Below are 26,645 nucleotides of genomic sequence, written 5' to 3' on the forward strand. Positions count from 1 at the left end.
AACTAATATAAAATAATATTAAATGTAAACTGTACCAAGAAGAAACCCCAACTCAGGATCTACTAAAGCTATACACATGACCTAGGGCCCACCATTCCACTTCCAGGCATTTACCATGGAAAAGTGAACTTAAGTTCACAAAAATACCTGTACAAGCTTTATTCACGGTGGCCAAACACTGGAAAAAATCCCAAGTATCTGACAATAAGTGAATGGAAAGTTTATATTGGCTATACTGGGCATAACCACACAGTGGAATACTATGCAGCAATAGAAAAGAATGAAGTATTGGTATGTGCAGCAACATGGTCAAATCTCAAAACATTTTGTTGAACCAAACAAAATAGACACAAAAGACAATGTATTGAATGATTCTGATAGGGGACTCAAGACTTGGAAAATTTTAGTTTAAGATTAAAAGTTATAAGTCTAGCAAGTAATGTGTATGTAAAAGCTTTTGTTTCAGAAACTACAGATAAGGCCTGTCCTGCCTCCTGGGAAAACAGCCGACCTCCTGAGTCACTGCTGAAGATGACCACCTGGGAACAACTGGAGGCATCAGGGCCTTTGTGTTCCAGGGACAGACGGCCACCAGCCCCTGGGAGCAGCTAACTGCCCAGGACAGGAACGTTGCAGCTTCTATCACCTAATCCTCCCTGAATCTCAAAGCCCTCACTGCACCTTGTTTATTCTGTTATAAAAAGTCTGGCCTGGAAAGAGAAGGCAAGATGGTCTGTTAGGGTATGAACCCACCATCTTCTCAGATCACCGGCCATCTGAATAAAGAGTTCATGAAGATTGAATCGCTGTCATTGCTTATTGGTTTGATAGTGACAGGCAGTCCCAATGCCAGTGTCTTCTGGGTACAATTCCGTTCATTTGATATTTCTACAGTGATAGAAATCCACATGGTGGTTGCCTGGTGGGGGCGACAAGGAGGGTAGGGTGGTAAGGGGTGTGGCTGATGTGGGAGGGGCACAAGGGGACTTATTGAAAATGTGCCATATCTTCTCTTGGCAATAGTCACTTTGGTGACAATCTGTTCCTTTTACTACAAACTTTACCTCAGTAAAGTATTAGGGGAAAACATCCTGATTATGGGTTTGTGGCCTGAACTTGTATGGCCACTGGCACAGCGTCTGACTCAGGACACGACTCTCAGCAAACAGAAACTACTGTTACTAAGACCATTTCTTTCACTCCCGCGTTCTGAGGGGCCCCTTCCCCAATGAAGGTGCAAAATGTCCTCTCCACGCTGGAGTCATTCTAAGCTCCCAATCTTCCTTAGAGCCTCCCCACTGGAGGGCCAGGAGGTCGCAATTAATGACTCTACAAAAGGCCTAAATTCCGTGCGCTGCGTAGAGGTCGCATTTCCTATGTAACATAATAGCTACAGGTCAATCGTCCAGGATTCGACTGCCAGAGTCAAATATGGCGGCGCCCACCATGTGGCAAACCCTGACCACGTGAGGGTACGCAAACAGGCGCCGACCCAACCCAGGAGCCTATTTTTAGATTGACCAATGAACGCGAGAGGAGAGACACGCCCTTTTTCGTCTTTCCACCAATAGCCTCCCGAAGCCTTCAGCAGAATCCAATCAATGTTTCCTCTTCTCTTGACTGAAAAGCCAGCGGTCCAGTGAGCAGACCCTCAGTCGGACTGTAGAGGCCGGAAGCGCTGTGTTGGGGCGCGGGACCGGTAACCGGGTTTAGTCGGCTCTTCTCGGAGCACGCGGAGGAGAACAGGGAACCAGGTGAGCGTCAGGTCGGGTGCGCGGGGCCCTGGTGCGTGGACGTTGGACCTGCGGGTGACCGGGAGAGAAGAGATGCCGGGGGTTAAGGGGAGAAGGAATGGGGGGGGGCGAAACAAGGAGGGGCGGGGCAGTTGGGGCGCTTGCGCGCGCGGCTGTGACCGTTGGGCGCCGGGGAGCATGCGCCAGGGGCGGAACGGCAGTTGGCGCGCGGGACTCGGACCCTTTTTTGGGAGGTGCTGTCATGGCGCCCCGCAGGGAGGTCCAGACTTAGGGCGAGAACCTGCGTGTCGGAGATCTCGAGGCGTCTCGAGACTGTTTGGGGAGGTGTTCGGAGGGCGACGCCCTACCTGGTGCCGCGATGGGAGAAGCTGGAGCTTGCAGACGTGACGGGCTTCTCTGAGCTCGAGGGACTCGGCTCAGTTGTTGCTCTGAGTTTAGGGGGAGTTCGTGGTTCCAGAGATTTAGGGCAAAACCATGCTTTAGGGAATAAACTTTGAAGTGGATATTCTTTCTAGAATTTGAGAGTGAAGGTGGAGTACACGTGCATGTATGAGCTGTCACTTGTGGTATCAGCTTCCAAGTTCATCCGCTTCTGGGTCCTCAGCAGTCTGTCACCCGCCCTGGGCGGGACAAATCTCGCCAGATTGTCTCCTGATCTAACTTGTTTTGAGGTTTAGATCCTGGCTAGACACTTTTAGAAAATTTTGCTTCCCAAACTCTGAATGTGCCCAAGTCTATCTACCCATCAAAACAAAACGACTTTGTTTGACTCTTTTAAGTACTATCTCTTGTCGAGCTAGGTTTGCAGCCTAGCGTATCGTACGCTGGCTCTCATGCCTGCAGATTACCCAGGGCATTGGTTCCACTTTGTAGAGTGTTCCACTCTTTTTCCTACTTAACATGGCCCCTACCTTGGTTAGTTCTCTTTCCCTTGGTGACTGGTTTTCCCTGATGCCTGTCTCATCCCTTATTGCTCTTCCTAGTAACTTGCTCTTGGGCAAATGAAGGGCAAGTACTGATTGAGTCACTCAAATCTAAAACTAATCAGAGATTCCCTAGTACAAACACCCTGGACCTGCCCAGCTCCTTTACCTTTGTCTTCTGCCTGTGTCAGCCAGCCCGCCCTGCTCTTCATTCCCGGAAAGGGTCTGGTGCTTTTGGGACTGACCCATTTCTTTCTCCTGTTGTGCCTGCTGCCTGGGAAATGACCCCTTCTTGTCTTTGCCAGTTGGAATCCTCAGGGCTTGTATCAGATGACTTCTTTCAAGAATCAGATAATATATGCTCACTTTAGTCTCTAAACTCTGCCTTGAGGCTTTGATTTTAGTTTCATTTAGTGCTTACCTGGTATATGCCAGGTCCTCTTTTAGGCTCTTGCCTGGGGGGCTGGCATGACTTGAGGGGTACTTTTTAGATTGGGGCCAGTGGTAAATGCCTTTCTAGAGCAACATGCCTTAGGGAAGTGGAGGAATTCATGACCTTTCGCAGAAGCAACGTGTGTAAAGGAGCTGAGGGTGTTGGAGGCTCAGCAGTTAAGACCAGTGAGGGAAGGCAATGGGAGAGACAAGGTCTGACTTTAGAGGGGACCAGGTTGTATAGGGCCTGGTAGGATGGTGAGAACTCTTGAGTTTTATTCTGAGCACAGTGGGAGCCTGTGGAGGGTTTTTGAGCAGGAGTGATGTTCTCTTACTTAGCTTCTATAGGTTCCTTCTGGCTGCTCTGGGGAGAGTGGATGGAGAGTCATGGGGGATGGAAAACAGGGGGGCCAGTGAGGGGGCTGTTGGCATAACCCAGGCAAGAGATGATGGTACCCAGATTCCCATCACCTGACAATGAATAAACTGGTACTATGTTCTGTACAATGGAATGTTCAGTCATGAAAAGGAATGAATTACTGATATATGCTACAGCATGGATAAATCTTCAAAACATGCTGCATGAAAGAAGCCAGAAACAAAGGACCACATATTGTGTGATTCCGTTATATTAAATGTCCAACATAGACATATTCATAGAAAAGAAAGTAGATTAGTGGTTCCCAATGGTTTTGGGAGGATATGATAGTTACAGAGTAGTTTGAGGTGGTGAGATGTTCTATAACTGACTGTGGTGATGATTGTATATATCTGTGATTACACTAAAAACAATTAAATTGTACACTGTATATGGTGTAGCGTGTGAATATTTTAATGAACTGTTCTTTTTTAAGATTTAATTTATTTATTTTTAGAGAGGGAAAGGAGGGAGAAAGAGAGAGAGAAACATCATTGTGCAGTTGCTGGGGGTCATGGCCTGCAACCCAGGCATGTACACTGACTGGGAATTGAACCTGTGACACTTTGGTTTGCAGCCCATGCTCAATCCACTGAGCTACGCCAGCCAGGGCAGTAAAATATTTTTTAAAAGAAAAAGAAAGGGCCTTGGCTACGTAGCTTAGTTGGTTAGAGCATCTTCCCTATACACCAAGGTTGATGGTTTGAGCCTCAGTCAAGGCACATACAAAAATCAACCAATGAATGCATAAATACATGAAACAACAAATCAGTGTTTCTCTGTCTGTCTCTAAAATCAATAAATAAAATTAAAAAGGAAAGAAAGGTAATTGATACCTGCAAGGTAGCAGGGGTGAGAACGGGCCTGATTCTGGTGGAATTTGTTAGCTGATTGGACAGGACTGTGAGAAAGAAAAGACAGCCACTGAAAGAATGGAATTGCCATTTCCAAGATGGGTGAACAGGCCAGTGGGAAGAAATGAAGGGTTTTGCACTGGGCATTTTGAACTGAATTTCCAAAAGGAAATATGGAAGAGGTGGCTGGAAATTGAGTCTGGAGTTCAGGGGAGTGCTGTAGAGACACAAGTTTGATAGGACTCAGCACAGAGGTGGTGGAAGCCCTGGGACCAAATGAAGTAGCAGAGAGCATGAGTGACAGGAGGGCCAGAAGCTGGGCCCAGGGCCTTCTGCACCCAGCTTAGGAAGAGGGGCTCTTTCAGCACTTCTACCCACTAGTTTGGAGGGTGGGGTGGGGCAGGAGTGACAAAGACAGTATTGTCACATGTGGATCTCTATAACGCTGTAGCACCTCTTGCACCCAGAAAGTGCTCTGTGTGTATTGGATTAAGTAGAGCTAGAGGTAAGCTTTGTATTAATTCCATTTACCATCTTGGCTTCATTTTTAATAGCCCAAGCCCAGTGGGAGTCCTTTTCATGAGAGCACTTAATTATTCCCCAGTGTACACCATAGAGAGAGAGGATCTGGGGCTGGGTAGATGCTGCTCTCTCACAGACTCAGGTCTCTGCAGCATCAAGTGCAGGTTGGGTGGGTTCCTTGGGGATTGACAGGGACAGGCCTTCTGCAAGGTAGGTGGTCCCAGGTGGTTTATTAGAACTGAGACCAGAATGGTGAGAAGGAGGCATTTGTGTGAAGACCTGGAAGCAGTTCATTCTAGTGGCATCAGTGGGCCATATAAGCTTGGGGTAGGGGCTTGATGAGTCTGAGCAACCAAGCAAGGATGGGGATGATTTTAAAGGGGTGGTATGGAATGAGGTGGGCAGCGGCCAAGGAGGTGGGTTGTGAGGGCTGTGGGGAGGAATTGAGATATCACTCTGAGAGCAAGTGTGTGTACATGTGGATGTAGCTGACAGGGTATAGGGAGAGCTGAAGTGGCTTGGAGAGTGGTAGAGATATGGCCACAACAGGCTGAAGCTGGGAGGTGCTACTAGAGTTAATGTGGGGGTGAGGGAAGGAGGGGCCACCAAATGATGTTCTGTCTCAGCTTTGTCAGCTGGGTGGCTTTCCAGGACAAACCTCAGTGCGTAGCCCCTTTGTACCTGTGTCAACAGCCTGTAGTCACTGTGCAGCCTTCTCCCTTGTCTGGTGGGTTTTCTTGCATACATCTCAGTTGCTTCTCTGGGCCTTTCCTCCCTCCTCTGTTCTCAGCATTATGGCAGAACAGGATGTAGAAAATGAGCTTCTGGATTACGAAGAAGACGAAGAACCCCAGGCTCCTGCAGAAAGCACCCCAGCACCCCCTAAGAAAGATGTCAAGGGGTCCTACGTTTCCATCCACAGCTCTGGCTTCCGCGACTTTCTGCTGAAGCCTGAGCTCCTGAGGGCCATAGTGGACTGTGGCTTTGAGCATCCATCTGAGGGTACGCTTCCCTGGTCCCCACCACCACACCTCTCCTCTGACTGTCCTCGCTGTGGTTCCCTCAGCCACCTGATGAGGGGCCCACACAGAGGGCGTCTGGTTTCCAGTCACTCATGTGCTCTCTCTCCCTCAGTTCAGCACGAGTGTATTCCCCAAGCCATCCTGGGCATGGACGTCCTGTGCCAGGCCAAGTCTGGAATGGGCAAGACAGCGGTCTTTGTGTTGGCCACTCTGCAGCAGATCGAGCCCGTCAATGGACAGGTGGGTGGGCGCCCTCCCTCCCAGGCCTAACCTACCTGAGGTAGCAGGCCCTATAGCCCCTTTGTTAAAAATTTCTGTTACCACATTCTCTTTGTGGGCCTTAAAAATGAAGTACAGTACTTAGTTGTAACAAAATTCCTCTTCAAAATAATAAGGCAAGAGAAAAAAACTGAAAAGTGCCCTTAGTTTTGCTGTCCGGAGATATGGCTGTTATTTCACTGTATATTTTCTAAATCATCCCTATTTCTGAAGGGGGGTTATACTGCACCCAATTTTGTTACTGCTCTTGCTGCTGAGATATCATAACTGTCTTCTCATGTTGTGAAAATTGTGTGCCACTCTCTTAGGGGATAATTGAGGTGAATGCCAGTGTTATGTTCTTGTCCTGCTGGGGCAACATCCTTGGGCTGTGTGTGGGTGCATGAGCTTTGGTTTCCTTAGGGTGCGTGGTGAAGGAGGTAGCTTGTATGGTTGCAGAAGGCCAGGTTAGCTGGAGAGCAGAGACTCAGCATGGGGCCTGTGCCTGGCTAGAGAGCAGTAGTGTGGGCTCTGGCCAGGGAGGATTTAGGACACTTCTTTGGGTGAGTCTTTCCTGCCCACCCCACAGGTGACAGTCCTGGTCATGTGCCACACTCGGGAACTGGCCTTTCAGATCAGCAAGGAGTATGAGCGCTTCTCCAAGTACATGCCCAGTGTTAAGGTGAGCACTCTGGGCCAGGCTGGGTGCCATGTGGTCTTCTGCAGCCTGGCTGGCCTCAGCTCTCTGGCCCAGCCAGCATTTACCAAACTTGGCTGCAGCAGCTGCCTTTGAGGTTTGCGGTGGTTTATACTCCTTAAAAGTGTAATGAATTATGCATGGCCCCAGAGGCCTGTGCCGGTCTCCACCCTGGGCTGCTTTTCAATGGAGCTGTGCCCATGGTCTCAGGCCTCTCTAGGCTTGAGTGTTGGGGCCTGCTGCACGCACTCAGCCTGAGGTGGCAGGACCGCGGGCTGGGTGACTCTCTTTATGGAGTGGAGTGAGAGACTTCAGCCCTTAGATGGGCAAAAGTGACTGACTTCCTCGACACCTTCACAGGTGTCCGTGTTCTTTGGGGGCCTTTCTATCAAGAAGGATGAAGAGGTGTTGAAGAAGAACTGTCCCCATGTTGTGGTGGGGACTCCAGGACGCATCTTGGCACTCGTGCGGAACAGGAGCCTCAACTTGAGGAACGTGAAGCACTTTGTGCTGGACGAGTGTGACAAGATGCTGGAGCAGCTGGGTGAGTGTCCCTCACTGGGTTTGTGGGGGCTGCCAGAGACCCACCCAGCCATTCCCTCCTCCCTTTCAGCCCCCCAGACTTCAGAGCCAGGTGAGCTCTGACAGACCAAGGGCTTCGCCACAGTGGGGTCATGTGGGTGGCTGGCACATAGGTCTCCTGTAAATGACCTTAGGGCAAGTTCTTGTTTTGGTCTGGTGTGACCTGCTACTTTGACTCCCAAGCTGAGTGGGACCACAGGGCCCAAATGAGCCACTGCCTGGCACACATACATGTTAGCCCTGGGCTTACCATGGCCTTATCTCCTGCTGGGTTAGTTCTAGGCCCCCTGCCTGCCCTCAGCCCTGACAGGGCCAGTCAGAGATGGGGCTTGTGTCCTGGGAGGCAGCTGCAGCTCTCACCCCAGTGGCTGTCTTTGCTTCAGGCTCCCCTCCCTGAAGCGTGGCTCCAGGTACGCTGGCACGGCTGCTTCGCTCTGGCAGCGTGTAAGTGGATTGCAGGTCCTCCTGGGCCTGCGCTCACCCTGAGTCCAACCCCACAGGCACTGGGGACTCACCCCTCCCTCTGCTCCTTGCGTACACCACCCTCATCTTGGTGCTAGGATGGGAGGGGCTGGGACTGATCTTGGGTGGGGGTTGAGGTCTGGCAGGAGCTCAGGCCCACCTGTTTCTTGTCTTCCCCACCCAGACATGCGGCGGGATGTGCAGGAGATTTTCCGCCTAACACCCCATGAGAAGCAGTGCATGATGTTCAGCGCCACCCTGAGCAAGGAGATCCGGCCCGTCTGCAGGAAGTTCATGCAAGATGTGAGTAGGGCAGTGGCCAAGACCGCAGTGCAGCAGCTTTGGGCCTCCTGGGTCCTGGGGCCCAAGCTGGCTCTGCTGCATGATACCCACAGCACAATGCTGAGAGGCTGTGGAGCCCGCCCTCCCTCCTCTGTCTTGACAGTTTGGGAGCTGAGCTTGGTCCAGACCTGAGCCAGACCAGAGCTTAGATCCAGCTGTTGGGAGAGAAGTGTTTACTGGGCGCAGCAGCCTCTCTGGGTGCATGACTGAGCATCACAGCATGGAGTCACTTCTGTAAGGTTCTGGGCAGGCAGGGTACCCAGAAATAAAGCCTTGCCCACCCTTTCCTGCTCCCCTCTCCTCAGCCTATGGAGGTGTTTGTGGATGACGAGACCAAGCTCACGCTGCACGGACTCCAGCAGTACTATGTCAAGCTCAAAGATAGTGAAAAGAACCGAAAACTCTTCGACTTGCTGGATGTGCTGGAGTTCAACCAGGTGACATTGCTCTTGCCTGTGGAGGGCCTCTGGGCCTTTGGGAGGACAGTGCCTGGGGACTCTGGCCCTGAGTCCGCTGCCTTCCTCTGGCAGGTGGTGATCTTTGTGAAGTCAGTGCAGCGCTGCATGGCCCTGGCCCAGCTGCTAGTGGAGCAGAACTTCCCAGCCATCGCCATCCACAGGGGCATGGCCCAGGAAGAGCGGTGAGTACGTGCTGCTGTGAAGGCCCAAGGCAGGACCCTGGGAGGCAGTGCTACCCAGGAACCCGGTACCTGATGGCTGCCTCCTCCTCCTGCATCCAGCCTGTCTCGCTATCAGCAATTCAAGGACTTCCAGCGGCGGATCCTGGTGGCCACCAATCTGTTCGGCCGAGGGATGGACATTGAGCGAGTCAACATCGTCTTCAATTATGACATGCCTGAGGACTCGGACACCTACCTCCACCGGGTGAGTGGCCCCACAGAGGTGTCACCTCCTTGATTATCACTTTTGGGGTGGGAACCAGGCCCAGCTTGTCCTCACATCCCCAGGTTGTGTCTTTGTGGCCCGACCTGTGCTCTTATCTCTCTGCAGGTGGCCCGTGCAGGTCGCTTTGGCACTAAAGGTCTAGCTATCACTTTTGTGTCAGATGAAAATGATGCCAAAATCCTCAATGATGTTCAGGACAGGTTTGAAGTGAATGTGGCAGAGCTTCCTGAAGAAATTGACATCTCCACATACAGTAAGTGGCTCGAGCAGGAGGGGTGGGCTGGGGTCCAGGGGCCTCTCCTTTCTCAGTGGCCTCCCCACGTGTGTCTTACAGTCGAGCAGAGCCGGTAACCACGCGCCTGACATCCCGGAGCCACCCTGCTTTCCACATGCTGCTTCAAGTCCTCTTTGTAGGCCACAGTAGGCCTTTCTTTTTACTGTTTAAAAGCTGTAGATTTGTGTAAGAATAAATTTTTATTATGAAAGCCTGGCTTTCACCCATCTGTTCTTACTGGTCTCTCCCCATTTTGCAGATGCAGTGGGTCTGGCCAGGGAGCCCCTAACCAGCCAGCAAAGCCACCTTCTGTATCAATGTGAGATTTAAGTGTCAACATTGAAAAGTTTATACAGATAATAAAAAAAAATTACACAATATCCACCACCTTCAAAACAGTGAGAACCCTCTGCCAAAGAGGCAGACTGGCCTCTGTACCGTGAGCCACAGGCAGCAGGGCCAGTAATGCCCTTCTCCCATCCTTGACCTCAGTCTTTGCTTAACAGGAAAGTTGAACCTCATCACCTTGGCCTCTTGATTTGTAGCAGACAGATGAGTGGGAGGCCAGGTGGGCACAGGAGGCTTGTGTGTCCGGGCATTGTGTACCAGGGCAAGAGGCTGTCACCCTGGGCCAGCTCCTGCCCACCCGGGGTCCCAGCTGGAGTGCAGCAGAGGCAGCCACAAGCAGGTCCATCGGGTCCGATTCCACCCTGGCTGTGTGTTCCTAGGTTTGGTGCCACAGAACAACTATGAACTCCCCTTCTCCAAGGAGGGTGGAGGGAGCAGGGTAGTGGGAGAGGAGGGGATAGTCTTCAGCATGTGCAAAAGCTGCTGAGGCGGCCACAGGAGCTGCTGGCCTGGCCAGAACCTGTGGTCACATGCCAGACTCTGACGTCCTGAGGACCTGGAGAAGAGAGGAGCCCAGTGAGAACCAAGTCTGGCCCAAGGCTACATTCTGGCCCAGCACCTCCGCACCAGGGTCGGCCCTTACCTTAGTCTGGTTGTGGTTGGAGCTCGATGTGGACGTGGTGAAGTCTGAGTACTTGTTCCCAGTGACCATGCAGGCCCACTTCCAGTACTCCTCCCTCACCTGCAGGGCCCAAGATGCCAGGTCAGGGGAGAGGCAGCCCTGAGAAGTAGGGGAAGGGGGAGGGTACAGCCCCCCTACCCCCACGGCTTGACCCAAAGCCCACCTTCTTGTTGAGGAGGCAGTGCAGCAGGAAGAGGAAGAGGCCCTGAAAGCAGTTGAGGATGGTGAAGATGTAGGCCAGCACATGGCTGTAGCTACCCTGTTGGAAGAGGAACAGGCCGGAGGCCCACGTGCAGCCCAGCACGAAGAGCTGTGCGATGGCCGTGATGGTCAGCACCCTGGGGGGAGGACAGCAGCTGTAGCAGGGGGCCAACCCCAACATCCCCCGCTCTCCCTGTCAGCCCCTGCCCTCACCTGGCCTTCTTTAATTTATTCATGTCTGGGTTGATCTCAGAGAACTTCTGAGTGAGCTTCCAGACAGTCGTCACAAAGATGACAGCATTGCACTGTGCGGGGAGCAGAGAGTTTGTGTTAGGGGTTGTCCTTAGAGCTTGCAGGGAGAGTTGATCTCTTGGGCTCAGTGAGGGGCCAGGTGGCTCAGGCTTTGAGGGTGGAGTGTGGGGGGATAGTTACCAAAATTATGAAGGCCACAGGTCCATTGAAGCTCCAGACAAAGCCGCGGTGGGTTTTTAGCCAGCAGCTGGATGAGAAGGGAGGAATCTGGTCAGGAGTTTGGGGGGAGTGGGGCAGTGTGTGGTGCAGCCCCATGTCCCTGGATGACCCCCGTTCCTCTCTTGGCCCCACCACTCCGCACTCACAAGTTCTCTCGGCCATAGCCATCGTGATAGGCCGCTGCCGAGATGGCCACGATGAGCCCGGGAATGCCGTAGCCAATCAGGTAGAGCCAGTGCTTGCTCAGGCCCTGGCCCTGGAACACTCGCACCACGAGGAAGTAGAGCTCCAGGCCCTCCAGGCTCATCCAGCAGAAGGCGGCCAGGAAGCAGTAGTGCAGCAGCCCGGCCACCAGGCGGCAGCTCGGCCCCACCTGCAGGGGTGGACAGGGAACCCCCATGTCAGCAAAGGGCTAGGACACCCACTGCCAGGCCACAGGCAGCCAGTTTCTCGCCCTCATGGTGGGAGGAGGGGCGGCTGGGGAGTGGGGGAGCTACCCCTACCCTGGGCCTTGCTGACCTAGTGCTCTGGTGCGAGTGGGGCACTCCACGGGGCCGGGCCTCACCTGGCCGCCTTTGTTCTCAATGCCTGCTAGAAATATGGCGGAGCCCAGGAAGAGGCAGATGCAGAGGTGTAGGTGCACTGTGGTGCGGGAGCCCTGGATGGGCCGCACTAGCAGGAAGGTGAGGATGCATAGCAGCAGGCAGACCAGCGACAGCGCCAGTCCCACTTGGGTGATCAGGGTCAACTTCAGGTCCTAGATGCAGGATGGGATAGGCGGGGCTTGATCAGCACCCTGAGGCCTGCCCTCCTTGCGGGTCCCACAGCCCAGACCCACCTGAGATCTGACTGGCCTGCAGGACTCAAATTAGGCTGATCACCACCCCCCACCTCTGCCTTCAACAACAGAGCAAGCCTGTTGTATCTTTGTTATCCTAAATGTCCCCTACACACACACACACACACACACACACACACACACACACACACCCCCCCATGGGTGCAGGTTCCCACTATGCACCCAGACTGCTCTCCCAAAAAGCTCCCCAGTGAAGTCTTGACTGTCACATCTTTTTCTAGCACTAATGGGTCCCCTTTTGGACCTCATCTGCTTCTCCCCCATCTGGCCACACTTAGCTCACAAACCCCACAGTTTAGTATTTCCTGGGCCTTTGGCCTGGACCACCAACCTTCCCCACTCTGCCTGGCCCATTCCAATTATCCACATGGCCATGTATTTATGGATCACCTGAGGCCACATCCGGAAAGTTGTGTTTCAGCTTTTAGCAATATTTAACAACTGGAACCAAGAGATCAGGGTGGGTAGTCGGGAACACTAGCTGGAGTGGGGGCTCCAGTGTCAGCTCAGAGTGTTTAGTTGCTGGGTCCTGGGGAGGTGGTCTGTGGGCCCCAGGGAGGGGACTGGGTGGGTGGATGCAGCATGAACCCACCTGGGCTGTGCAACCATCCAGAACCAGTTGGGCCACACCATCAAGAACCAGCTGCTTGTCTCAGCTAAGCTGGCCTCATCTGTAGGCATTGAGGGGGGCCCTGGGACTGCTCACCTCCACATCATAGTGGGCCATGAGGACGGCAAAACTGCTCAGGTGTCTGCATCGGCAGGTGGTGCTGCCATTCTTGCTGCCCACCTTCCAGCAGCCTGTGGTGGCCCAGTATCCGCCACTGTCACTGTCACCCTTCCAGAAGGCACAAATTAGCTCCTGCCGTGACCGGGGCTTCTCCTCCTGGGGGCAGGTGGGGGTGGTCAGAGATGTTAGCCTAGAGCTCACTCTTGGGTTCTGAGCTTGGGCTGGTTCTGAGAAAGGGCTGCTTTGCATTGACAAGTATTTACTGAGCACCTACTATGTGTGCCAGCCAGGGGCACAGCACAGACCAGAGCAGATTAAGTCCCTGCCCTTGTGGGGCTGATGTGCTCATAGGGAGACAGGCAGTATATATAATAAACCTAATAGATAAGGAAACTAGATGGTGTGTTAGGAGGTAATAAGTGCTATTGGAAAAAAGAAAAGAAAAGGAAAGGAAAGAAAAGGAAAGAAAAGAAAAGAAAAAAGAAAAAGGAGCAGGAATGGAGAAAGATAGAGCATGATTGATTACAGGCTGTAATTTTAAATGAGTAGGTCAGCCCTGGCTGGTATGGCTCAGTGGATTGAGCACCAGGCTGTGAACCAGTGTCACCAGTTCAATTCCCAATCAGGGCACATGCCTGAGATGTGGGCCAGGTCCCCAGCAGGCGGCACGTGAGAGGCAACCACACATTGATGTTTCTCTCCCTCTCTACCTCCCGTCCCTCTCTCTTTAAAAATAAATAAATAAATAAATAAATAAATTTTAAATAAGGAGGTCAGGGAGGGCCTAAAAAAGAAGGTGGCATTTGAACAAAGACTAGAAACAGGTAAAGGGCTGAGTCATGTGAGGGAACTCTGTCCAAGTCAGAGAGCACAGTAAGTGCAAAGGCCCTGGGGTGCATGAAGGAAGTGGCAGAATGGGCGGAGGTGGGGAAATGGAGACTGGAGGGGCCTCCACGACATTGTCTATGGGGTGACCAGTGGGCCAGATCCCCCTTCCCCACCCAAGGACTCACAGGGTGGGAGAAGGAGAAGTTGACAGGGGAGCCTAGTTTCTCCGTGTTCTTGTTGCTCAGAAAGACTGTGTTGACAGCAGAGAGGAGCCTGGGCTGGCCACCACCAACAGGACCTCCATGTGCGCTTTCCAGCTGGGCTTTCTTCTCAGGGTCCAGCTCCAGGGAAGCATTGGCCAGCAATCTCTGCATGTTGCGGCTGGAGAATAAGCCTGCCAGGGTGGGGCCTGGGGGACAGACAGGCTGGCTGCCTCTCCTGCCCTCCCACCTCCCTCCTAAGAACTATACATTAGGCATTTCCAATTGTTACATATTTGGAACCTCACCCCTAGCCACACCCAGCTCTTCTTCCCTCTCCCTGGTGCCCCCTCTGGTTCCCCGCTGTTACCCGGCTCCCCAATGTCAACTGCCTCAGCCCAGTTCAGCTGCATCCGTGCGTGGCTCTGGCCCAGGGTGATGGTTCCATTCCCTTGCTCCTGGATCACCAGGGACAGCTCTGAGGGGACAGGGGCAGTGACTGGGGACTCCAGTTGCAGGGTAGGACCCAGGGCTGGGCAGGGCAGGAAGAGGCCTCACCTGTGTCCAAACGGGAATGGTAGGTGAAGGAGGGTTCAGGTATGATTTTGGTCAGGGTCCTCAGGACTTCTTCCAGGTACAACAGCAGGTAGGTGGCTACGCGGTGCCGGTCAGGCAGGATCAGGGCCTCCAGGTCCCCAGAGACTTCCAGTAGCTCATCCAATGCCTTGATGACATTCTGGAGGGGAAGGGTGACAGCTGCTGGGTCACTGCACCACAGGAACCTCCCAAAGGACCTGATCTGACTCCCTCACAAGGGGACACACCAGGGAACCACCCAGGGTGCCTGGGGGACAGGCACGGGGGAATCATCGAGACACAGCAGTAGCCAGAAAACAAGTAGGGGGAGGAGTGGATGCCTCTGAGCACCTGAAACAATGGCTCTGAACGTTGATCAGTCCCTGACGTTCTGCCAGGGACTGTTCTCAGTCTGCGCCGTCCAGGACGGTCGCAGTGACCCACGTGTGGTGCCACATTGAAGTGGTAATATTTTGGATCTATTGGGTTAATGCAAGCTTCACATTAATTTCACTTGTTTACTTGTACTTTTTTTTAATAAAGCTACTGGGAAATTTAAACTGACATAAGGGGCTCATATATTTCTGTGGGGCTAAGTGCATATGCTAAAACTGACATCTAATGCTAACTGTGTGCAGGCAGGAATCTTTGAGCCCTCTCTTAGTTCACTTAACCCTTCATAACTGCTACATGAAGTAGGAGACTGAGCCCCACACAGGGGGAGTCGCTTGCCTGAGGTCACAGCAGAAAGGTGGGGGGGGGATAGAATTAGAACCTTTGTGGCTCAGCTCCGGATGCAAAATTCTCCCTTGCTCCATTCTGTAGCCACTAGATCCCTCTTGAGTGTGAGTGTGTGTGTGAGGGCCCTGCTCCAGGCGCTGGGGGACCCAGGAGTCAGGGGAGGTGTGTATGTACATCTGTGTTTGTGTGATGAGGATATCCATGGGGCGTGTATGCTGTGCACACAGCCACACATGTTTCTCGTATCAGAGGCCCTTGTTTGGGCTGCCTTCACTTACCCAGAAGCATCCATCCCCCAGCCAGTCCCACACTGTCCTGGGGTCCCCCCAGGTCCAGTCCTTACCTTGATGGTGTCCTTGGCTGAGGCGGTCTTGAAGTATCTGCCAAGATCCTGAACTTTTTCAAAGAAGCGGGACAGACTCTGGGAGAGAGGAGAGGAGGGGTCAGAGAGCCTCACCCGTGGTGGGGGAGCAGCATGGGATTGGGGGAAACAGTCCCTGCTGGAGTCGCTCACCTGGCTCTTGATTCCAGGGGGAGGGGTCCAGGTGGGGAAGGAGATCTCTGCAGGGCACAGAACAGAGGCTCATGAGGTGAGACAGTGTCTGTGTGTATTGGAGGTGGGGTCAAGGGTCAGGCCAGGTACCTTCACACTGGGTAGTCCTTTGTTTATTCAGGAATCCAGGTTTGGACACCCAGCCTGGGAGGCAGTGGCACACGTATGAGCCAGGAGTGTTGATGCAGAAGGTGGAGTTGTGACACTGATGCTCCCTGGAGCTGCACTCGTCCACATCTGGGGATGTGAAGAGGGGGTCAGTCCCTGCCTGTCACAGCCAGATCAGGCCCTTCTCCTCTCCATGTCCCGCCCCTTCCCTGTGTGAGTGCCCCCTGTGCCCACCCCTTGGCTGGAGGGGATGCAGGTCCCTGCGTGGCAGACTCAGGGACTATGGGAAGTGTGCAGAGGCCTGACATGTAGCAGGTGAACCCCACAACAGATTACAGATGTCAGGTATCAAAATACCTTCATCCCAGTTAGTGATTAGCTTCTGCCTGGGGTCCTCCAGGAGCCTTCCCCTGGATACCCCAGCTCCTTCCTCAGGACTCCCCAGGTCTTCTCCCATTTAGCCTCAAAAGAATTAACGCTGGGACTGCAGGGAACCCCCAGCATTTGTTCTGCTGGGATCCTGTGGGTGCCACTGAGTCTGTGAGTGTGTGTGGGATCTGAACTCCAAACCTTCACAGACGGTGTTTGGGCCATTGGGGGACCCAGGAACTGGCTTCCAGCCATCGCGGCAGCGGCACTTGTAGCTGCCCTGGACGTTGATGCAGATGGTGGAGTTGTGGCAGGGGTTTTGCCCCGAGGTGCATTCATCCACATCTGAGGACAAAGCCAGCACGTCAGGCCCTCCCTCTGCTCACTGCTGGCATTCTTCCTTCCTCTTCTCGCATATTCCTAGCAGTTCCCTCTGAGGACACCCCACTACACCCCACTTACCAGCCACCTAGCCCATCAGGATACAAATGTGTGATGACATTTTTCACTGTAAAAGCACCATAAGCTCAGAGCATCCCCACAAGGTGGACAGGGCAGGACCGTGCCTATGCAACTGTCATCCCAGAGCTGTGTCCCCCCACGTGTGGTGCAGGATGGGCTGGGTGGGGCACCAGTAATGGACTCTGACCAGGGAGGCTGCAGCACTGACGGCTCTCCCCGTGTGGATGCTGTGGGTTGGGGCACTGCCACCGCCGTCCAGAGCTGCATCCGGCACTTGTGAGCACAGAACCAGAGGCTCAGCCCTGCCCGGTCAGGCGGCCTCTCCTCACTGCCTGCACTGAGGCCCCACTGTTGCCAAAAGTGCTGCTGCCTGTTCTCTACCAAAGCTCGTTATGGCAGCTTCCTTCAAGCTGCCTCAGCAAAGTAAGAAAATGTGGCACATTTATGAGATCTACACTCCAAACCTTCACAGACAGTGTTGTTTGGGCCATTGGGGGACCCAGGAACTGGCTTCCAGCCATGGCGGCAGCGGCACTTGTAGCTGCCCCGGACATTGAGGCAGTGTGTGGAGTTGTGGCAGGGGTTTTGCCCCGAGGTGCATTCATTCACATCTGAGGACAAAGCCAGAGCATCAGGCCCTCTCTCTGCTTGCTGCACCCACTTCTCACTGCCCAGAACTAAGGATCCCACCCTTAGTACACGGGCCACCACCTGGTGAGCTTTAACTTCACTCTCTAAGCACCTTATTGTGGCCTCCCTGCAAGATGGACACAGCAGGGACCAGAGTCTCCAGTGTATAGGTGGCAAAACCAGGAGGGAAACTGAGTTTGTGGCTGGACTTCCTGACCAAAGACTCCTGCCTGCTCCCTCCTGGGCCCTGGCCCCTGTTCCCTTTCTGGGAACAGGAAGTGATATCTCCCTGGGCTTGCATGTGACACATGAGAAAGGGGAAGTGTCAGGGGGTGCTCACAGGGGCTACACAGAAAAACCCCTGCTCTGTGGCAGGACCTCTCAGGGAGGCAAATCCTTGGGCAGGCGCTTGGCAGGCCCGTGGCATTTCAGGAACCTGAGAATATTCTCCTGCCCCCTCAGGTTGTGGGACCTGCCCCGGCTCCTTCCCCAGCTCCAGTCCAGCCTCATAGTGTCTTCCTGAGGCCTCTACCTCTGCACAGCTTCGGGTCCTCTGGGTTGGCCTCCAACCCCGGCGGGCACCTGCAGGTGTAGCTGCCCTGGGCGTTGATGCAGATGTGGCGGCTTTTACAGATTCCAGGGTCCAGGTGGCATTCATCTATGTCTGCAGGGGAAGGAGAGAGTGGTGGACACCTGCAGCCATGGGCAACCTTCTAGCACAGAAGCATCTGGAAGCATCCCAGGTGTGTGGGTGCCTTTTCTAATTCACACGGAGGTGTCCTATGGATAAAAGTGGTAGCCTAGATGCTTTGTCGTCCAGTTGTGGCCAGATGCCGCCCACGTCCTCTCTGCCAGCTTTGACTCCTTCGGACCCCAGGCAACTCCCAGCTGGGACAGGGACATCACCACCACCTGTGTCCAGCCTGAGGACTTGGGCGAAGGCCAGGGTGGGCCTTTCCAGAACCAAGTGCAGGAGAAATGCTGCATTCCCTAAGCAGGGCTCGTTTTAGTGGCCTTTGTCCTGACTCCCCCAGGGTGGAGGCTGTGGGCTGAGTTCTCCTTGGAATCCCGGTGGCTCTGGTGAGACATCAATCTGCCATCCAGGCTAATTCTGAGACTCCAGCCTGTGGAGATGGACCGAGAACCACCCCTGAGCCTGACTAGGCTTTTGGGAAAGAGCCCAGGAAATGAAAATGGTGCCAGATAGGCCAGGGCCACCTGGACAGTGGGTGGCAGGCCGTGATGGACGGCAGGACCCACATCCAGCCACATAGCCTTGGAGCGGTAAAGGCGCCTCTTCCGGTCCCCACGAGGGCATCCCCTGGACAGGCAGGGAGTGGTGGGAATCCACATGTGAGCCCGGGCAGCGGTGGGCAAGGGCTGGGTGCCCGGAGCAGGGAGCAGGTGCTGACGGGTGAAGAGTGGCAGGTGTTTCTGTCACGTGGCTCCTTGTTCTCCCACCAGTGACACAGGCTTGTGGGCTTTGCCGAGGACGCTCAGCCTCCATCTTCTGTCTCCCAGTGGGTGGGCCTCCATGGTTCCTGGGGTGACCTCCTCAGGAGAGGGTCAAACCTGGGGCAATGGTCCCTGATGATGCCCTTTCTTGTCATCTGGTCCAGATGGGAGCCACTTCATTCACCTAGCTCTCTGAGTCTGGGGCCGGGTGGGGGAGGTCAGTGTCACCCTGCTCACCCCCAACATGTCACCCTACTGGTCCCAGCCATCCAAGCTGCCCACAGTCCTGTGAACTGAAATCACTGGGGAGGGTCAGGGTGAAGGCTTCCTTGAGGAAATGGATGGTGGCTGAGTGATTGAGAATTGGGGTCAGGATGCCAAGAGCCATCTTCTCCAGGTGGGGTCGTCAGCCAGAATCAGGGCCAGCTGGGGCAGGTGGGCCTGAATCTCCATTCTCCCAATTTTCCTGACGGGGCCCCAGGGTCCATCATGGCCCAGGGGCTCTGAGGGGGCTCCCAGTGTCAGGTCTCATCCCGGAGGTCTCTGGCGATGGTGCAGCAGACGCATGTTGCTCTGGAACACACTGCGCCGTGAGCTCCTAAAGAGTCTTGAATGCCGCCACCCTCATTGTTTTATGCAAATAAGATGTCAGGTGAGTGGGGAAGACATTCCAAACTTCTGGAAATGGCCTCTGCAGAGGGTTCTGAGCCCCAGGGTTCACAGAGGCTGGGAGACCAGGTAGGTGCCTGGGATGGCCTGCTGATGCCCGGAGAAAGTGGGGCGAGCGGCCGAGGAAGTGGCCTGGGCCTGCTCAAAGCAGGCCTCGTGGGCCATGACACGAGTAGACAGGCCCTCGGGTGGGCAAAGGAGGGAATGCCGAGGTGGGAGACGGCCCAGCTGAGCCTGTCACAAAGCTGTGTGGTCAGATGGCAGGTCCTGATCCAAACCAGCAGGCTGCTCTCTCCCTTGAGGTCCCCCTCACTCTTGTTCAACCGTGTCTCTGCCCCGCAGCTCCAGACCTTGCTCTCAGCCCTGGCCCCTTTCTCACACAGCAGCACATCTCCTCACTCCCCACAACCACCACCTGTGCCGCAGGGCTTGACTCAGTCCAGGCACACCAAGCGCGATCCATGGCCACCATGGGCAGTTGTGCAGGGTGTCACTGCACAAGGGTGTCCAGCCAAACAGGCAAATGGGGGCTAAAGATCAGCTCACTCTCCACTCCCCAAACACACAGTGTTCACCTGGAGATGGGAAACCTTTTCCCAGTTTCCTCTGCCCTCTGGCCAGCCTACATATTTGGGGCATAACATCCACTCACAGAGGCCCCTGTGGACCAGCAGTGTGGAGCATGGAGCTCTCCCACTGGGCTCCAGGCAGATGTGGGTGCAGGTGCCCCCTTCCCTCCCACCAGGGGCTCTGCCACCTCCCTCTGCACACAGGGCAGGAGGGAAGGGGTTGGAACTGTGGTTTTAAGCTTGTCTCTCCGCAGCTAGGTGGGCCTGTGGACCCTGCTCAAAGTCCTCCAGGATCCTCGACCCAGCCTCCTCCTCCCCTCTCTGAATTCTGCCCTAACTCCCTCTCTCTGGGCAAGTACTGGCTTCTGCCTGACCACCACTGGCCCCATCTGCCCCTGCAGATGCCTGAAGCCCCTTCCCTGCCGGCCTGCTCCTCCCGGACAGGAGGCAAAGCCTGGTGATGTGTGCAGGCCTGGCTGCTCCTGGGGAGGGGATGCCCTGGGCCAGCTGTCCTCTGAGCAGCCACCCTGCAGCACGGGCCCTGGGGTGTCGTCCACCCTGGAGAGGGCATGTTAGATCACAGTGACGGTAATCCAAAACCCCACAGCCACCACAAGCTGTGCTCTGTGATCCCCTATCCCTTCTCAGCAGTTCTATGAGGCAGCACCCTTGTCAATCTCTTTTACAGGTGGGTAAACTGAGGCACGGAGAGGTGAAGAACGTGTCCAAGGTCATACAGTTAACAAAAGGCAAAGCTACTTTTGTTTTTGTCTGTAAAAGATCTACACCTTTTTTTTTAAACACAAAATCACCATAATATCACATCTTGCACATCACCAGTGATTTCTGAGTAAGTGTCCTGGCCAACACCACATACATAGCTGTCAGGCAGCAACACCAGGACTTGGGTCTTTGTCCTTGTCTCTCGTGCTACCCTGCCTCTCTGCTGGTGGGATGGGCACAGGCACACTTGTCCCTTCTCACACCTGGGCCCTGCACCTACAATCAGGGACCTGCCCTCTGTCTGCTGTAGGAATGGCTCTGGTGACCACAGACCTTACGAACAGGGAGATTGAGGACACGGGGTCATTCTTACCTTGACATGTGTTCTGACTCTCATGACTGAAATTCAATGCTCCAGAAACAAGCCTGTATCCTGAGGTGCACATGCAGTAGTAGCTCCCCTCCGTGTTCTTGCATTCTGCCAGTTTTCCACAAGAAACTGGCGAGGGTGGTCTGCACTCGTTGATGTCTGAAACAAAACAGGACAAAGGGTCACCTCCCAGGGGCATGAGTGCCCTCAAGGCAGAGAGCCTCATCTCCTATGTAGCATGAGGCCTGATGCTTAATCAGTGTCTTTTGGGAAAGACTTAGACTCTCAAGCAGTACTGCTGACGCTGGGCTGTGGCTGGAGCAAGCCATTCCTGAAGCGCACACAATCAGCTCTGCTTTTCTCAGCTTTCTGCCTGTCACCCTGGATTTGGATACAGAAGGAAGTGCTGAAGTGGTGGGTGGGTGGAAGATCTGCATCCCCCTCCCCAGGCCTGGAAGGGTAAACTGAGGCACAGGTTCCAGACTTGTAGGGACCTAGCTCCTCTCTCTCTAGGAAGCCACATTTATTCACTTCTCATTTTTCACCTGTGTATCTTTTCTTTTCCCTTTTTTTCTGTCCTTCGTGGTAAAGCAAGGACGAAGACTGAGGCCCCCAACCACCAGTCATGTTTCCATGTGGCCCTCCACCCCCAAGCCTCCATACCATCACAGGTCTCCGTGGGGTCAGTGATCTCCGCAGATGAAGAGCTGAATCCCGGAAGGCAGCGACAGGTGGTGGCGTTGACACATGTGGAGTGCCGGGGGCACCAGGGAGCACAGGCCATGGAGGCAGAGACTGTGGAGATGGAAACCACAGTCACAAGAGGAGGGCTGAGACAGGGGCTGGGGAGGAGTGTTGGAAGTGTAACCCTGAGCTTCCCCCTGCAACAGGCCTTTCTCCTGCCTGGGCTGAGAGGTGCAGGTGGGGGCTGGGACTCTGGCTGTGGACGGAGTTACTCCCAGCAGACTCACCGCTGGTGTTCCGCAGTCGATCTTCCCACAGAACCAGCAAGATCCACAGCGCTGGAACAGAGAGATGAGGGTCAGGGAATCACAGAACAGGGAAGGGTTGACAGAGGCAGAGGTTGACACATCTGACGGGTGTGTCACCCCTCTCAGGCTTGGGCTCTGTCCATTGCTCAAGAAGAGACTCGGCAGGTGACCCCTCCTGACCGCTGATGCCCATGGCCAGAGGGTCTGCGCCCATCACCTGAGGGTGGGTTTCAGGAACTGAAGAATGGGGAGGGGCCCGAGCCTGGCAGGGGTCTTGGCTTCTGCTGACCTGTGGGCAGCAGTTCAGGAGACAGACTGGAGCCAGGTGGCCTTGGTTCTAACTCCAGACCTTGGTCAGGTGCCTCAGTTTTCCCTTCTGTAGAATGGGGATGAAGAGGGGACCATCTCCTACACTAGTGTGGGAGTTAAGCACACAAGTGCTGCCTTTGAGTTGTGTTTACTATCTTCATTTCTTTATGCAAAAATGAAGGGGTTGGACCAGGAGTTCTCTCAGCCCCCCCAAATCTAAGGTGCTCAGCCCCCCTCCCCCCTGGCCTTCCTCAAGGGCATAGGTGCAAATGCAGCACACCCACATCTGTCAGCCCCGATGGCCAGCTTGGGACCCAGTAGAGACATTTCACCTCCTGGCTCCCCACACACAGGACGATGCTGTGGGCTCATGTTGGGCATGGTGCTGTACAGGCCCCCCAGTCCTGCTGTTCCTGACACTCGGGGGGCACCTCCCTCCCACAGAGTGCCTTGGGGGCCCTCATCAAGTCAGCAGGGGCTCTAGAGATGGGGACCTCCTTGCCATTCACCAGAGAGACAGACAAGGAGACAGAGATGGAGAGAAAATAAAGAGGAAACAGAGACAGACAGAGACGGAGCTAGAGACACAGAAAAGGGGACAAAGGGGACAGAGAGGTGAAGAGAAAATTAAGGGATGAGACAGACAGGGAGATGGAGAGATAAACAGAGAGGCAGAAGTTAAGAAGACAGTGACAGGGCCCTGGCTGGTGTGACTCAGTGGATTGAGTGCCGGCCTGTGAAGGGTCGCCGGTTCGATTCCCAGTCAGGGTGCATGCCTGGGTTGTGGGCCAGGTCCCCAGTGGGGGGCATGCAAGAGGCAACCACACATTGATATTTCTTTCCCTTCCCCCGTCTCTAAAAATAAATGAATAAAATCTTTAAAAAAGAAATAAAGAAGACGATGATAGGGAGAGACAACAGAGAAATAGGGAACTCCTAGAAAGGGAGAGACAGAGATGCCAGAGATTAGACAGAGAGACACAGAGAGAGAGAGAGATTGAGGGTGAGATAGAGAAACAGAAACAGAGAAGGGGGAGGGAGGGAGGGAGGGAGGGAGGGAGGGAGGGAGGGAGGAGGGGACCCGGGCAGCAGGTGGGGCTGTGGGAGGACTTGAGGGAGCTGTCCAGTCCCCACTGATCTGGAAATGCTGGGGAGGCAGGCAGTCGAGGCCCTGACAATCCAGAGAGGGGGTTGGGTGGGCGGAGGAGTGGGGGTCAGGGAGAAGAGCAGGTGTGAGTCACTTCCTGGGCCCAATGAAGGGATAACTCATGGCTGGGTCATCCTTGGAGGAGCTCCCAAGGGAATTTTGGGGTAGGTCATGGTGACCATAGCTTGAGGAGCTGTGGGGGGTGACGACTGGAGGGTCCCTAAGCACTTAGCCCCAATGTCCAAACCTGATTACCCTGCGGGCCAGCAGAGGGCAAAGACCCCCCTCCCTGAGACTCTCCCAGCTGGGGTAAACTGAGGCTGGAGTTCCTCTCTTTCTCCTCTCTGGCCACAGGGTTTGGGTAGGTATCTCCTTGGCCAGGACCAGTTCCTCTTTGTAGGACAGACCATAAAAAGGCCTTCCTTGCAGGGCGGGACCTGGGCTGACCCTTCCCCAGCTCCCGAGGCCCCTGCAGCAATGTTCAGGCTCACAGCTGCCCGAGGAGACAGAGGCCCTGATCATGTCCATGCGACAGAGGGACAAACTGGGGCGCAGAGCCCAGGAAAGGCTTATGGAGAGTCTCGTGAACAGGGGCTGGGAAAGGTGGAAGTGAGGGGTCAACTCCCCAGACCCTGCAGGGAGCGGCTTCTTTGTGCCCCATCAGGCTGAGCTGGGCTTTCTGCCCCCACCACAGAGGCTGCTGGGCCAGACCTTCTCCGTCTGGGGCCTTGGAAGTCGCCCAAACAGGAGCCTGGAGAGGAGCCGCTGGTCGGCTGGTCGTCTGCTCGCAGTCCCATCTGGTTTGCATTTCCCCGGCTGCGCCCCATGCAGTGAGACTCCCTAGTCAGGGTCCCCTGCTTAGGGCTCCTGTGCCAGGGGCGGAGCCATCATTCTCTGGCTGCTCCTCCTGCTAAGGACCCCCCAGCCCATCCCCCAGACCTGCCAGTGAAATCACCATCATCATCACAATGAAAATAATAACAATAAATAGTCTCTGCTTAATTCTTACTCTGAACCAGAGCTCCCTCAGCCCTTAACACTGCCCTGTAAAGTGGAGACCAGACGTGCCCTGCCCCATTTTACAGATGTGGAAAGTGAGGATCAGGGCTCTGGGGCTTGGCCCCTGACACACCGCCCCCAAAGTCATCTAATTGTATGCATGCCACAGGCAAATTAAATGCTCTGCATATCGCACCTCGATAAAGCTATAAAAAAAAGCTCATGCCTGTTACTCTGGGTAAGCACACAGAACCCTGTCCCTGTGGCCTGGGGAAGCTCTGGCACCCCAAATGTTACTTCTTAACTCTCTTTGTTGTTTGGTTGTCCAGGCAACAAGCTGCCCTGATAACCGTTAGAGCCACCCTGGGTGGGGCGGGAAGCGAGGCATGGGGGAAGTCACAGCAAAACTCAAGTTCAAACCCACAGTGGTAATCCCTTCAACCCACGGCTGAGTCCCAGCTGGGTCTGAGCAAGACTGGGGAGTCTCTGGGCTTCCCCTGCCCCTGAGACAATGGGGGAATGTGTTGGGGACACCCCATAGTAGAAGGATCCCCTGTCCTTAGCTCCTCAGGCCCCTCTAAGCCATCTGCTAAGAGTGACTTCCTGAGAGGGTCACAGCACTCATTTTTGTCCCCCTCCCTCCCCCCTGCTTCAGTTTTCCCTCTTAAGGAGCAGCTTCCAACGTGGATCCAGAAGGGAGCTCAGACATCCCCCTGGGTGTGGGGGAACAGTCTCTTAGAACACCCAGGGGTCCCTGCCTGGGCATGGGGGTGCCCGGGCACTGCCAGCAGCTCTCCCATGGCACCCACCTAACCACGCGTCTTTCTCCAGGTCAGGCCCCAGAGCTGCCGGCTGTGCCTCCTGTTTCACCACAAGGCGGTGGTGGGGGTGGGGAGGGAGGAGGACGGGGGAGATGGGAAGCACAGACACTAAAGGGGTGCTGCCAGGGCCCCCCAAATTCTCACCACGCAGGACGAGAAAGACGCTGAAGCGGGGACCTCCCATGATCTGAGCTGCCGGCAGGGGATGGAGAGGCTGGGGCAGGGCCGTTGTGTCTCCAGGCTGTGCAGCTGTGCATCACCGTGTGGCCTCAGGCTTTATAAAGTGTGGGGTGGGGCTCGGGGTGGGAGGGGAGCCACTGCCCCGGTCCCTCCCCGGAACTGGTGGGGCAGCTGGGAGCCAGCAGGAAAGTGCAGTAAAAACACAGACCCGGGGCGCTGCCTGTACACTCACACTCACTCACTCACACGCACACCGAGGTGCAACCTGCTCTCAGATCCTTTGCAGCAGTTCCACGGTTTGAGCTTCTGACAAACACTTGGACCCCTCTCCGTGCTCCCAGGAGAGAGGGAGGGCAGGGAGGGCAGTCTTGCCCAGGGGGCTGTTTCTGTTGGGGAGGGGCTGCGTCAGAAACAGCTAGGGGCTCCCATGTCAGGGACCCCCCTACGTTCCCTGCCTTGGCATGCCCTAGTCTCCAAGGCCAGCCCCTGAGCTAACAGTACCCACCCCTGGTTTTCAGGAGAGGAAACTGAGGCACAGAGAGTCCGGAGTCCAAATAGGAGCTGGAGGAGTGTAAAGTTGCCCTACATGGATGCCAGGCAGGCACCAAGAAGAGGAGTTTCAGACCGCTGAGGGGCCGCCATGCTGGAGAGGGCCTGTCCGGGCCAGCGTTGACCCTGGTGGGAAACTCGTATTTCAGGGGATCATGGGCACCACCTTAACCAACGGAGAACCACATGACAGGACAGTTGCTTCCTTTTGAATAGGTCACATGACTGGCTTGCCCCTGGGACCATCTAGTAATTTATAAAATATGTTATTACTTATAAAATGCTTAATCTGAGCCAGGCCCGACTCTAGGTGCTATTTCAACTAGCTGACTGCAAAACACCGATGAGGCAGGTGCAGCTCCGATTCCCGTTTACAGGGGGAGGAGCTGGGGCACAGCTAATAAGCAGCTCAGCAGAGTCCCACAGGCAGGAGGCCTAGTCCCCAGGGTCCAGGAAGAAGTCTCCAAACGGTGCCGATGTGTCTTGGACACCTTAGTGGCCCTGAGGTGTATCCAGCTAGCACGTGTGGTCTTAGTTCCTTGTATTAGTTATTTTGAAGTTTATGGAGTCTCAGGGTGACAAAAAAGGTTTTCCAGTTATGACATCAATACATAATTTCCTTTTTAAATGAACATATTCAAGGATGCATAAGTGTAGAA

General features: G+C 54.6%; 2 protein-coding genes across 5 annotated transcripts; one reads left to right on the plus strand and one right to left on the minus strand.

The window, feature by feature from the left end:
• The first annotated feature begins 1,621 nt into the window (after positions 1–1,621).
• Positions 1,622–9,656, plus strand: DDX39A (DExD-box helicase 39A). Its single transcript, XM_045853075.1, has 11 exons — positions 1,622–1,754; positions 5,694–5,905; positions 6,038–6,165; positions 6,773–6,865; positions 7,241–7,424; positions 8,109–8,227; positions 8,572–8,703; positions 8,797–8,906; positions 9,006–9,150; positions 9,277–9,424; positions 9,506–9,656. Exons 2-11 carry the CDS (start codon positions 5,698–5,700, stop codon positions 9,520–9,522), a joined length of 1,284 nt encoding a protein of 427 aa, XP_045709031.1. The 5' UTR covers positions 1,622–1,754; positions 5,694–5,697; the 3' UTR covers positions 9,523–9,656.
• A 114-nt stretch (positions 9,657–9,770) lies between these two features.
• ADGRE5 (adhesion G protein-coupled receptor E5) lies at positions 9,771–25,525 on the minus strand. Of its 4 annotated transcripts, XM_045853059.1 has the most exons (21): positions 25,402–25,525; positions 21,961–22,011; positions 21,653–21,784; positions 20,993–21,148; positions 17,736–17,867; positions 17,038–17,184; positions 16,313–16,456; positions 15,725–15,871; positions 15,596–15,642; positions 15,425–15,502; positions 14,323–14,500; positions 14,135–14,242; positions 13,750–13,973; positions 12,713–12,892; positions 11,713–11,904; positions 11,294–11,520; positions 11,109–11,175; positions 10,890–10,981; positions 10,639–10,813; positions 10,437–10,535; positions 9,771–10,349 (listed from the first exon to the last, which is right to left on the minus strand). In XM_045853059.1, exons 1-21 carry the CDS (start codon positions 25,439–25,441, stop codon positions 10,320–10,322), a joined length of 2,646 nt encoding a protein of 881 aa, XP_045709015.1. In that variant the 5' UTR covers positions 25,442–25,525; the 3' UTR covers positions 9,771–10,319. The 4 variants fall into 4 exon arrangements, with proteins under 4 accessions (XP_045709015.1, XP_045709016.1, XP_045709017.1 ...); XM_045853060.1 differs by lacking the exon at positions 17,736–17,867; XM_045853061.1 differs by lacking the exon at positions 17,038–17,184.
• Positions 25,526–26,645: the final 1,120 nt, after the last annotated feature.

This window comes from Phyllostomus hastatus, unplaced genomic scaffold (genome assembly GCF_019186645.2).
Source record: "Phyllostomus hastatus isolate PE091 unplaced genomic scaffold, TTU_PhHast_1.1 phas_contig_98, whole genome shotgun sequence".
NCBI classification, from domain to species: domain Eukaryota; kingdom Metazoa; phylum Chordata; class Mammalia; order Chiroptera; family Phyllostomidae; genus Phyllostomus; species Phyllostomus hastatus.

Excerpts from the sequence above, each read along its gene's own strand:
- DDX39A (XM_045853075.1), top strand. The coding sequence starts at position 5,698 with ATGGCAGAACAGGATGTAGAAAATGAGCTTCTGGATTACGAAGAAGAC. Across the intron at positions 7,425-8,108 it reads CAAGATGCTGGAGCAGCTGG|ACATGCGGCGGGATGTGCAG; the intron begins GTGAGTGTCCCT and ends TTCCCCACCCAG. Across the intron at positions 9,151-9,276 it reads CGGACACCTACCTCCACCGG|GTGGCCCGTGCAGGTCGCTT; the intron begins GTGAGTGGCCCC and ends ATCTCTCTGCAG.
- ADGRE5 (XM_045853059.1), bottom strand. The coding sequence starts at position 25,441 with ATGGGAGGTCCCCGCTTCAGCGTCTTTCTCGTCCTGCGTG. Across the intron at positions 10,982-11,108 it reads CTGTGGCCTTCATAATTTTG|TGCAATGCTGTCATCTTTGT; the intron begins GTAACTATCCCC and ends CTCCCCGCACAG. Across the intron at positions 10,814-10,889 it reads AATAAATTAAAGAAGGCCAG|GGTGCTGACCATCACGGCCA; the intron begins GTGAGGGCAGGG and ends TCCTCCCCCCAG.